This window comes from Odocoileus virginianus, chromosome 11 (assembly GCF_023699985.2).
Source record: "Odocoileus virginianus isolate 20LAN1187 ecotype Illinois chromosome 11, Ovbor_1.2, whole genome shotgun sequence".
Lineage (NCBI taxonomy): Eukaryota > Metazoa > Chordata > Mammalia > Artiodactyla > Cervidae > Odocoileus > Odocoileus virginianus.
The window spans coordinates 50,216,859-50,230,286 of record NC_069684.1 but is presented as its reverse complement, the minus strand read 5'-3'; the positions used below and the strand labels follow the sequence as shown (position 1 = coordinate 50,230,286).

The window sequence follows — 13,428 nt, the reverse complement described above, 5'->3', positions numbered from 1 at the left end:
CCTACACTTTAGAAGTGTCTACGTCTAAATATGAAATGGCTTCTTAGCAAAAAGTCAGAGGTATTACACATTGGTAATTTCAATATACTCTTGGGGTCCCTTTCTCATCCCATTGAGCTTTGAGGAAAAGGAACAGATATGAATTCATCTTTCTATTAAAAACAAAAACAGTACTACCACGAACAAGTTTGGAGCTTTAATGTGACTGGAATAAATGTCCTTAGGAAAGTGGATTATGTAACAGCTTCAAAAAGAAATTAAGAGCTCCTACACGCAGTATGTTTTATGTGATGTCACTTTTATGCTTACAATCAATAGAATTTAAAGGGTAATGGTGTTAGATATAAAATTATGATGACTACAAAAAGGAATCACAGAGAAGCTGCAGCATACCTCTGTAAACTGCTTCACAGGAGGATAACGCTACTCTGTAGAACTTAAAAGGGCAATTCTTTACAAGGGCACTAGAAGTATATACAAATTTAGGAGACAAAGTTGTATCTAGGCAAATTTTAAAGGTTACCGCCTGGTACGCCATTCATTTTTAAATGAGAAGTGATTCTTAAGTTTGTAGACAAACATTCTAATTTTTACACAAAGGGAAGCAAGAACCTGAGACGGGATACAGAGAAAAAAGCCGGTTAATATGTGTACAACTGCAGTCTGGGTAATAACTGCAAATATTAGTGAGTGGCAGGGACTCGGGGGCCATGAGAAGTAGAGAGGATGAGGGAAGGTAAAGTTACGGTCTGGGGGCAGAAAAAAGACAGAGGCTGTTGTGTTTCTAATGAAGACAGAATTTTAAAGCGAAACTCAAAATTAATACTGCATACTGCTGTGTATATGCAGGTATCAAGAACTCAGCATTTTGTATAAACAAACACTACAGACACAGGTTTCACTACATTTAAAATTCAGTACTCAAGAAGGCCCTTGACTATACAATGTCCTTTATGCTGCAAACTATACTAAGAAAAATTTTAACTGCATCAATGAGCTTAACGTATCTCTGCTGTAGAACAAAATGGAGTAAACTTAAAACACTTTTCATTCTCTTGACTGTAAGACACTGTACCAAGCTGGGCCGAGAGAAAATAAGAACAAACATGGAATACCCAACAGTTATTTCAAGCAAAAAGTAGATACATGATCACATATTCCCTTTGTATACATTACTTAGTATTTATGACTTATGAAATCTTTAAAGAATAGTGCCGTGATATGTAAACTTTAACTAGTGAAGTCATGGATTTTAAAGAGTGTTTTTTACATTCAAAGCAACTTATTTAGAACCAACAGATTATGTCAGATTATCTAAGTGTCACAAACAAGCAACATGTATATACTGCAATTTTATTTCAATCGCACAAACGAAGTTAGCGTGTAGGAAATTTAAATGGAACAGTATGGTAAAAATAGCAGAGAAACAAAAACTATAAAGGAAGTACACCTAAAGCATGAGAATTCGACATTCATTAGTGTTTCATCTTCAGTTTTGATTGACACTTGATGCTTGCAAATTCTGAAACAAACCTTGATATCATGGTGACTATTCTGAAGAGATTTCAGCACCAGCACTAAGATTTGTACATTCAGTTGGTTTGCAATTGACTTGTTAGCCATTACATAGTGTGTAGTACAGATTTGTCACAGGTCAGATCACAGTGTTAAAGGAAAGTAGTACCTTCCTGTAATTAGAAAGGATCCCCCAAACTGCACTCAGCTTAAGACATCCAATGTACAAGAGCACGAAAACCATCATAATAACGTGGCTCCAAGGAACATAGTTTTGAGAAGGAAAATAACCTAAGCTTCTGTTTCCCATTTTAATTACTGAAATCTCTAACAATGACAAAACTGTCACACAGGACAGTAAATGTATACAGTAATTCAATCAAACTTCTTGGAAAGAACACATTTAGCAGTCTGGGATAAAGCAGAATGACAGGAAATAAAACATGATTCAACACTGGTTCTTTTTGTCATTTTACACAGACATGTTAATATTTAGACCAAGGCACAAAACGTTTAGTGCATAAACCAGTTTCTTCTTCAAGATCTAGCATTTTTAGCGTAGACTTTTATCTTACTTTGGACCACTTGTACCCAGTACTCTATCCTACTGTTTAACTTAATCAACAAAATCAAAAATGATTTCTGACCAGATTTATGGGGGACATAAACATTTATATCTCCAAAGTGTTTGCATAACCAAAAGTACGGTAATAAAGATGGAAATGCCTCCTATTTCTTTAAGAAAGTAGTACTTTTTAAGCTTGTTGAATCTTTAATGTCTTTACTGTTGGATGACAATGAACAGCTGATAGAAAAAGAACTGCATATTTGAATTATGATAGCTCATCCATCACAGATTAATCTAAAAACGAAGTTTCTACAGAAACAGGAACTGTTTTAATAAGAAAAAAAAATTTCCTCATTCAAACCTCATTGAAGTGGTGATGGCTGCAAACCTGCATTTAGAAAACTATGCTATCAACAAGCTCTGTCTCATGAAGGTAGATTAAGAAATCCAGAAAGCAGACAACAGTGGATTATTTCTTCAAAATTTTAGTAAAACTACAGATAATCAAAGATTTCAAAGCAAATATGGCACATAACAACTCAAGCATAAACCAAGATGGAGAGCCTGGAGAATTTTTGATTTCCTAGATTTTCAAAAAATGCTATCATTGTAACATACAGGATTTCTCCCCTATTTTAATCTTAGAAGTTTCGAAGAAAAGGGAGTGCATTATACACACACACACACACACACACACACACACACGTGAGTGCCCACACAAACACACACCCACACACACACACACGCACATGGTGGTAAGTAGAGCATCTAGTTCCTTCTTCCTACCACCTAAGTCTCACTTTATTTATTAAAAGAAAATTATGCAGGACCCCTCGTCATTTTTCCCTTTATCCGATGATTTCTGTGACCTTAACTGCTGCCATCGTTGTCACTTTTCTAGTATTTCAACATAAAAGTCCGAAAGCAGCTCTGAAGTCAGGAATGTGTACCTGAATACCTGGGTAACTGCAGGGCACCTAGGTAATAAAAACTGCCAGATTCAGGGATCGGACGTTTGAATTCCACAGTAAGACAGAATTCATGTGAAGCTCAGAATCATGTTTCAGACCACTGAAGTTACTGAATTAAAATACAAATAGCTGAAGACATGATGTAAAAGATTAAGTACTTGGTTCTGTTAACATATTTACCAATTAAAGTCACAAAATATTCCTCATCATTATTCATGCAGATAACTGAGAAAAAAGATAGTGCAGAAATTAACTTTAAATAAAAAATTATTCCTTCCCCTCCTCCCACTCCCTATACTCTACAAAATGTTTTCCCTGGGACTAGGCCTTGAAAAGGCCACTACATATTAGTTTAACATGCATTACTGTCTGCAATTAAAAAAGCTAATTTTTGTGGTGGTTGTAATTACGTTATAAAAATGTCCACATGCATAAATCTAAAAAAGATTGAAAACCTACAGTAAATCTACAATATATTGTTTTACATTTGACCACTGGTTTGTGTTATGTAGGAGTCATAGATTTGGTAAAGCATTGTAACAATTTAGGAAGGCATCTAAATCTTTAAATTCTGGATGAATTTTATGTTTGAATCTACAAAATTGCATGAAGGCTAAACTCGAGAGACCTCCTATCATTCTAAAATTCCTCACTCTGGACAAATCATTTTTAGGACACTTTCTTATAAATGTCACCTTTTGAAAGCACATACAATTCCATTTGTTCCACATTTTATGATCTTAACCTACACAGGGCTGACCTCAATTATCCATGGAATATCAAATATGATAGGAAGACAAACCTGAGAGAAACATTTACAATACAATAGCATCACTTGCTAAATTCTTCATCAGCATTCTCTGAAAAACAAAACTTCTCAAGCCTTTCCCCTCTTTATTTTAGCTATGGACTGTGGAAAATGTGCAATTTTCTCTTGACATGAAAATATTCTCAATGCACGGTGATCCTGCCTGACGGGTTTAGTAATTTTCTGCATAACTGATACAGGAACTCCTATACGGCTCTCTTCCATCCTGTTGTAAAGGTCAGAAAAAAGCAGCAAACTTGGAGGGAAATAGCTTATCCGCCGGAGTGGTAATGTTTGAAGGCTTTCAAAGTATGTTGGTTTTTCCCTCCTTCTGACTGTGTATCTCCATTTTCTTCTCACAGCTCACAAAATGTAAGGGTTTTGTTGTTGCTAACAGTTGTTCTTTGCAGGTTTTTATTTTCTTCTTTTTCCAGATTAAAGTCATGTCTCTCCTTAGTTTGTTTCTCTACGCAGTATTTGACTTGCTCAGTTCCTGCCTGATTGCTGGCAGGAAAAGGAAAAATATTAAAAGTAAATATAATGATAAGGTAAGATAAATGTGTGATTCATTCTTAAGAAATCTTAATGACTTCATTCAAACTCACAGTAATACAAAGATACACTACCTGTGCATCTTTTATTGAAGAAATCTGTTTTCTTATTTTTACAATGACAACATCAACTTATATATATTTATATAATTCTCTCCATTTTGTAAACAAAAGGAAAACACTGATTCTTTGGGCTCAAAACAAGAGTTTAGTGGGATGGGATGGATGAAAAGAAGTTTTCCATCTAATACTATTCAATATCGGAAACTTAAAGAGGAATTTTGTTTACCCTGTGTTCACAAATAATTTCCATTATATGAAGGACAGAAACCCTCTCTTTGGCACCCAAAGCCAGGTAAAGGACAGGATAATATGGAAAAGTAATTGTTTCATGCCCTCAAGTAATAAACTAGGTATTTTTTTATCTTCATTTTCTTTAAAATGGGTATTATTAAACATTGCAGGGGTAGCAAATTTGTTTAGACACTCACCATCAATGAGCTCTTCTTTTAGCTTAGTTAATTCTTTTCTCATTTCATCTAAAATGTCCTAAAATATTAGAGAAAAACATCAGAAATACAGAAAATGAAGATTCTTGCTCATATAAAATTTTACAAATGTATAAAATGTTACCTCTGTCTTTTGTTTCCAGATTCATGATTTATGACTTAGAAGATTAACTTTGGTAAACTTTGTTTTAATAGTCTTCTCTTCCCAATCTTTGCTTATTCTAGCTTAGCAAAATATGAAGCAGAATGTCTTCTAAACCTAAAGTAATTACCTGGTCATGCCGTGAAAGGTATGATTCAGATAACCCTATAAAACATAAGAGCTCTGCTTTTCATCTAGCCTTTTGGGAGCTAAGAGGCAATCCATAAACAAGTTCAAAGGAAGAAGACACAAACTGGACAATCAGCTCTTGGGAAGTTTGTCACCTGGCCTTAACTATGGGGACTGCTTCGGAATCACCAGAGGTGTCAAACTAAGCTTCACGGAATGTAGGATTCCCCTGGAGGGCCCTCGGGGGCTGCCCCAATAGGTGGGGAAGTAGGAGGATGGGACCCTGCTAGACATACACAGTCTTAAGAAAGAAGACCAGCCACATATAGCTACCGAGCACTTGAAACGTGGCAAGTCTAAGGTGAGATGCACTGTAAATGTTAAGACACCAGATTTCAAAGATTCACTATGAAGAAAGTAAAGTAAAATAACTAGTCAGTAATTTTAAAATATTGATTATTATATACTGAAATATTACTTTGGCTACATCAGGTTAAATAAAAATATATTAAAGAGAATGTAACCTATTTCTCTATATTTAATGCACCTGCTAAAAATTTGAAGTATGTGACCCATGTTACATAGAGTTGGCCAAAAAGTTCATTTGGAAAAAGCCTAACAAACTAACCAATCTGATCATATGGACCACAGCCTTGTCTAACTCGATGAACTATGAGCCATGCCATGTAGGGCCACCAAGACGACGGGTCACGATGGAGAGTTCTGACAAAACGTGGTCCACTGGAGAAAGGAATGGCAAACCACTTCAGTATTCTTGCCTTGAGAACCCCATGAACAGTATGAAAAGGCAAAAAGGTAGGACACTGAAAGATGAACTCCCCAGGTCGGTAGGTGCCCAATATGCTACTGGAGATCAGTGGAGAAGTAACTCCAGAAAGAATGAAGAGACAGAGCTGAGCAAAAACAACACCCAGTTGTGGATGTGACTGGGGATGGAAGCAGGGTCCGATGTTGTCAAGAGCAGCACTGCATAGGAACCTGGAGTGTTAGGTCCATGAATCAAGGCAAATTGGTAGTGGTCAAAGACGAGATGGCAAGAGTAAATATCGACATTTTAGGAATCAGCAAACTAAAATGGACTGGAAAGGCTGAATTTAACTCAGATGACCATTATATCTGCTACCGTGGGCAAGAATCTCTTAGAAGAAACAGAGTAGCCATCAGTCAACAAAAAGTCCGAAATGTAGTACCTGGGTGCAATCTCAAAAACAAAAGAATGATCTCTGTTGGTTTCTACGGCAAACCATTCAATATCACAGTAATCCAAGTCTATGCACCAACCAGTAATGCTGAAGAAGCTGAAGTTGGACAGTTCTATAAAGACCTACAAGACCTTCTAGAACCAACACCCAAAAGAGATGTCCTTTTCATTAGAAGGGACTGAAATGCAAAAGTAGGAAGTCATGAGATACCTGGAGTAACAGGCAAATTCGGCCTTGGAGTACAAAATGAAGCAGGTCAAAGGCTAACAGCGATTTGCCGAGAGAACGCACTGGTCATAGCAAACACCCTCTTCCAACAACATAAGAGAAGACTCTACACATGGACATCACTAGATGGTCAACACCGAAATCAGATTGATTACATTCTTTGCAGCCAAAGATGGAGAAGCTCTATACATCAGCAAAAACAACACCAGGAGCCAACTGTGGTTCAGATTATGAACTCCTTATTGCCAAATTCAGACTTAAACTGAAGAAAGTAGGGAAAAACCACTAGACTATTCAGGTATGACCTAACTCAAACCCCTTACGATTATACAGTGGAAATGACAAGTAGATTCAAGGGGTTAGATCTGATAGAGTGTCTGAAGAACTATGGACATTGTACAGGAGACAGGGATCAAGACCATCTTCAAGAAAAAGAAATGCAAAAAAGCAAAATGGCTGTCTGAGGAGTTCTTACAAATGGCCGAGAAAAGAAGAGATGTGAAAGGCAAAGGAGAAAAGGAAAGATATACTCATTTCAATGAAGAGTTCCAAAGAATAGCAAGGAGAGATAAGAAAGCCTTCCTCAGTGATCTATGCAAAGAAATAGAGGAAAACAACAGAATGGGAAAGACTAGAGATCTCTTCAAGAAAATCAGAGATACCAAAGGAACATTTCATGCAAAGATGGGCACAATAAAGGACAGACATGGTATGGACCTAACAGAAGCAGAAGATTAATAAGAGGTGGCAAGAATACACAGAAGAAAAAAAAGATATCCATGACCCAGATAACCACAATGGTGTGATCACTCACCTAGAGCCAGACATCCTAGAATGAGAAGTCAAGTGGGCCTTAGGAAGTATCACTACGAAAAAAACTAGAGGAGGTAATGGAATTCCAGTTGAGCTCTTTCAAATCCTAAAAGGTGATGCTGTGAAAGTGCTGCACTCAATATGCCGGCAAATTTGGAAAACTCAGCAGTGACCACAGGACTGGAAAAGGTCAGTTTTCATCCCAACCCCAAAGAAAGGCAATCCCAAAGAATGCTCAAACTACTGCACAATTGCACTCATTTCACATGCTAGTAAAGTAATGCTCAAAATTCTCCAAGCCAGGCTTCAACAGTATGTGAACTGTGAACTTCCAGATGGTCAAGCTGGATTTAGAAAAGGCAGAGGAACCAGAGATCAAATTGCTAACATCCACTGGATCATCAAAAAAGCAAGAGAATTCCAGAAAAACGTCTACCTCTGCTCTATTGACTGTAGATCACCACAAACTGTGGAAAATTCTTCAAGAGATGGGAATACCAGACCAGCTGACCTGCCTCTTGAGAAATCTGTATGCAGGTCAGGAAGCAACAGTTAGAACTGGACATGGAACAACAGACTGGTTCCAAATTAGGGAAGGGAGTATGTCAAGGCTGTATATTGTCACCCTGCTTATTTAACTTATATGTAGTGTACATCATGAGAAATGCTAGGCTGGATGAAGCATAAGCTGGAATCAAATTTTCTAGCAGAAATATAAATAACTTCAGATATGCAGACGACACCACACTTAGAGCATTAAGCAAAGAGGAACTGAAGAGCCTCTGGATGAAGGTGAAAGAGAGTGAAAGAGTTGGCTTAAAGTTCAGCATTCAGAAAACTGATAAGATCATGGCATCCAGTCCCATCATTTCAGGGCAAATAGATGGGGAAACAGTGACAGACTATTTCTTTGAGCTCCAAAATCACTGCAGATGGTGATTGCAGCCATGAAATTAAAAGATGCTTACTCCTTGGAAGGAAAGTTATGACCAACATAGACAGCATATTAAAAAGCAGAGACATTATTTTGCCAACAAAGGTCCATCTAGTCAAGGATATGGTTTTTCCAGTAGTCATGTATGGATGTGAGAGTTGGACTATAAAGAAAGCTGAGCACCGAAGAACTGATGCTTTTGAACTGTGTTGTTGAAGACTCTTGAGAATACTCTTGGACTGCAAGGAGATCCAACCAGTCCGTCCTCAAGGAAATCAGTCCTGAATATTCACTGGAAGGACTGATGGTGAAGCTGATACTCCAATTCTTTGGCCACCTGATGTGAAGAACTGACTCACTGGAAAAGACTCTGATGCTGGGAAAGACTGAAGGCAGGAGGAGAAGGGGATGACAGAGGATGAGATGGTTGGATGGCATCACCAACTCAATGGACATGAGTTTGAGAAAGCTCCGGGAGTTGGTGATGAACAGGGAATCCTGGCGTTCTGAAGTCCATGGGGTTGCAAAGAGTTGGACATGACATGACTGAGCAAGTGAACTGAACTTTTTGGCCAGCCCAATATTTCTATTGAATAGTGATGCTCTAGACCCTCTTACCTCTATGATAACCACTCTGCCTTTACTTATTTTTCAAAATTTCTATTTATAAAGTTCAACTTGAAATAATGGATACACCCTCTAGTTAAAAAATAAAGATTGTGTAACGTGAACGCTATAAGGACTAATAAGGTGATAATTTTAATGGGTGAAAAACAACTATCATTTGGAAGAATTAATTTCAAATTCTATGACTTTCTTTAGCACTGCACACACCTTAGGTAAACTTAAATAGCTCTATGGTTAAGATTCATCTTTAAAAAAAAACCTTTTCATGTTTAAAATAAGGTTGAAAATTTTCAATTCGTTTATTTCCTCCATTTCCCAGTGAGGAAACTGAGGCACAGAACTAATAGATATTCTTTTTCAAATTAACTTAAAATCAGTCCTAAGATCAAATCTATTCCTCTCAAGTCCCCTACTTCAGAGAGTCAAGAACTGACCATATTTTAATTGTGTGTAAGTGCTCCATTTCAAGATATTTTTCAAGAAAAGAAAGCCATGTTTAACACACAGGAAACAAGCACTTGATTATCAATGACCACATGCTTTTCAAATTACATAACTCAACTGAACTGTTACTATTTGTTGCTTTAATTCCTATTTAACTTTTACTTTGAACTCATTATACTGCAGCATTATTGGTACTCTTTTAAGCCCCACTCAAACGGCTGATACTTCAAAAAATGAGTGATAGAATGGGGAAAGCAGGCTCTAAAGATAAAGACAGGATTCTGATCCTGACTATGGGACTGAGTAAATTCAAACTCTCTGAACCTCTGATGTGCACAATTTGAGTACAGACACTATGTTATCTGACTACTACTAGGATTAGGAGACAATGTCATGCTAATAACCTAGCAAATGTATAACACTGAGGTCTGCCAGACAGTCAGTAAATGCCTATTATAGTGATCAGTACCACTGCTATCTTTCAGGCTATTCTGAAGTGCAGGATAAGGAGACAAAGATTAAATTGTTCATTACAGGCAAAACTACCAGGTCTACAAAATTGATAGCTGTTTCACTAAGACGTCTTTAGCCTTCCTTTTCCAATCTTTTAAAACACTATCATTTTAAATTATTTTACCTCTTTTAGAAGTAAAATAGTTCAAGGTTCCAAAATTACCTACGGATCCTTCCATTTTTTTCTGTGTATATACGTATTAAACACAATGCATACTGTATCTAAAATATGAACAATATCTTTTTCTTATTGATGTCCCCCCCAAACTGCTTCCTTTCACAGAAATATGTGAGAGTACTCATCTTCCTTACATTCTTGCTAAAACGAGACTTGGTGGGTCTGTTTCGGCCGATGGTAACCACAAGCCCATTTTTTCTCTTGAACAACTGTACACCATGCACTTACATTTAACGCTTATCTTATTACATTAAACCACTGCCCCTACCCTCCACCACTGCTGGCCCTTTATGCAAACTGATGAACCAAAAACTGAGGATCTGAAAGAAGTAATATAGCATGAATGTTACTGTTTAATTTCTATAAAAATATCAAGTCTATATTCTTTTCAAATACATTCACAACCTGTCAAATATACGTACATGGGATTATTTTTTAAAAAAAGAACAAGTACAAACAAAGGGAAGCTGCTGCTGGGCGCCCACCTGCTTCAGCCTGTCATAGTCCAGTCCCTCCGTCTGCACTCCGTTGGCACTGGGCTGTGACGAAGGCGCAGATTTTGGTCTGGACAAATGAAATTTTCAGGACAGGTAAATAAATAACGCTTAGCATATTTAATGAGTTCATTAGTAATTGCAAAGTTACCAACCCAACACCAGATTAGAGTACATTTCTTAAAACATGTGTTAAAGAGTTAATTATCTTAATAGTTGCAGAATTAGGATATACAAAAATATTTTTCTCTTTTTACAGCATTATCAGTATTTATAAAGAAATTAGAAAAAGTTGATAACATGACAAGACTTTTCCAGTAAAAAGTAGAGGACAATGCTCTTTGGGCACGAGGAGGGTGACGGGTAACACGTGGCATCGTGACCAGGACAGACGGGAGGCCAGCTGCAACGACCCAGCCCAAGTAACACAATCTTGTTCTCTCCTTTAGAAACTGTACGCTATCTACTAAATATCTGGCAAACCAATGAGAGCGAAATGATAAAGACCAGACTGTTTCACTCTGTATAAATCAATTTTCAAATTCTACGCCTTGGTTTCCGGTGGGGGGCGGGGGACGGAATTGCTTAATGAGTATGATTTCTTTGTATGTGTTCCATTCCATAAAAAGCATCAAAATAAATAAGCATCTTGGAAATATGATTATTAAGTTAAAAATAAGTTATTAAGTTTAAAAAAGTATGTTCATATCCTACTGGCTTTGTGGCTATTTCCCAATGGAGTTTTTATAAAGATGGTATCTGAATGGTCATCTAACTACTTCCACAAACTTACTTTGTTTAAAAAACAGGGGGACGGTAAGGAGACTTTAAGCAGACTGTCAATCATTATTACATTTTTAAAAGTTGAGCTTCTGTTAAAAAATTTTACATGAAGAAATAAGTCTTAAGAATTAGCCACATTTTAAGCAAAAAGTTTCAAAATCAAGTAAGTCAGTCATGACTCCCTCTCCAATTCTGGCAATAGGAGAAAATACTAAGTGGAAAAATTTAGAATTTTAACTGAATGATACTTCATTTTCAGCTTCTAGTATATATTAAGTGGCCACTTTTTAAGGGTCACAAATCAACGCAAATGAAAACTATTAGGTCGTATATTTCCAACTTTGCAGAATACCAATGTGAGAAATCTGAACCAAGACTTAACAGGCATAACTCTTTCAAACTTAACATTCTTATAAGGCATATTACACTTCAAACCCATAGACACTGTGTTTGAAGATGAAATCTTGAGTCATGTTTATATGAAACATGACAGCTTAAAAGACTGCTGTGAAGCAAATCAACTAAGTTTACTACATATCTTCTGCTATGTTTATATGAACAAGAAAAATAATAACTCATAAAATTTCATTCAAGAGGCACTGAGCTAGGCCTGTGCTGGATAAGATTTATATGACATACTTCCTTTCTTCTTGAGACAATATACCTTTTCACCTTGTTGAGAAGGTGACTTAATTCCACAGTCATTAAGATGTACTGATATCCATAGTATGCAAGTCACGATGCACTGCAAAATCCGGTCTATACAGTAAGTATCATAAACGTTGACTTTTACGAATTTCATTTACCCATACTGCCTGTTCCTGCTCTCCAGAAGTAAATTATTATTTATTCTGCTTTTCTTTTACATTTCACATTTAATTGGTACAAACACTGTTTTGGTTTCTTTTACTAAACTTACATAATGAATATCCTTAAAATTCATGTGAATAACAATAGTCTGTTACTTAACCGGGGAGTATGTTATAAATATATCCATATTTACTAAACAATCCAGAAAATTATTTGTTATATAATAAAGAAAATCGTGGAGACATGCAACTTTTAAAAACTTTAATTCATGCTAACATGCAATCCACCACCACCGCCACCACCACCACCACCAGCACCGTGATAATTAACTAAAGGGGGGAACTTTTCATACTTAAGGAAAGACGTAATCACCACTTTTTAAAAAAGGTTTATCAACAACATTATCTCAGGGGGATACTATGTATGAAAGCAGCAAACTGGAAAGATTTAAAACAGAAAATCTCATGGTTAAATGCTATTTTTCTATGTGTTAGCAGATTTTCTAAATAAGTCTTTGGTCAAAACAAACCACCTCAAAAAAAAGCAGGAAGAATTATTTCACTACTGTACTATAAATACTTTATGCAAATTTAACTGGCTAACAAAATGAACTTGCCAAATATTTATCATCAATGGCATGAAAATAACTGTAGCTATAATAACAATTTGGTCAAACAGAGTCTGATTACAGAACTCTTTACTCACTACCAAAGACAACCTCCTGTATACTATTTATGCTCCCAGTGGACTTGATGTGTATTTTAAAAAACAGATGCATACAGTAACATGAGTATAATATCTCAGTTATTTCTAACATTAAGGTTTTCACCATAATTGATAACAAAAAAGGGGGATTTTTATTTCTTTATAACAAGAGTGTTGCCTCTAGATACTGCCTATAAAATAACTGTACTGCAACTATTTAAGTCCCTGTTCTGCCAAATTAATTCTAAATATAGCTTAAGCACTTGAGGATCTTAAGAAATTGTCAATTTTTTTAATTAAGAAAGAAATACATGGTTCATATCCTAAGTTTTCTTAATTAAAAAATGGTATAACAGGACTCATCCTAGCAAACAAATAATCTGCTCAAGGATATTAGATGTTATGTTGTTAAAGATACTCAATTTACTGCAAAGTATGTAGGAAACAGATTTTCTTCAGATAATAAATTATTCACAATGGCTA

At 36.2% G+C, this 13,428-nt stretch overlaps 1 protein-coding gene across 14 annotated transcripts in view; it reads right to left on the bottom strand.

Moving 5' to 3' along the window:
• Positions 1-1,337: 1,337 nt before the first annotated feature.
• Positions 1,338-13,428, bottom strand: part of ENAH (ENAH actin regulator) — a 175,782-nt gene continuing 163,691 nt past the window's right edge. For all 14 annotated transcript variants that reach the window (XM_070474441.1, XM_070474444.1, XM_070474439.1 and 11 more), the window contains 3 exons: positions 10,639-10,717; positions 4,905-4,962; positions 1,338-4,366 (listed from right to left, as the gene is read on the bottom strand). In XM_070474441.1, coding sequence (XP_070330542.1) covers positions 4,329-4,366; positions 4,905-4,962; positions 10,639-10,717 — 175 coding nt within the window. In that variant the 3' untranslated portion in view covers positions 1,338-4,328. The remainder of the gene's footprint in view (positions 4,367-4,904; positions 4,963-10,638; positions 10,718-13,428) is intronic.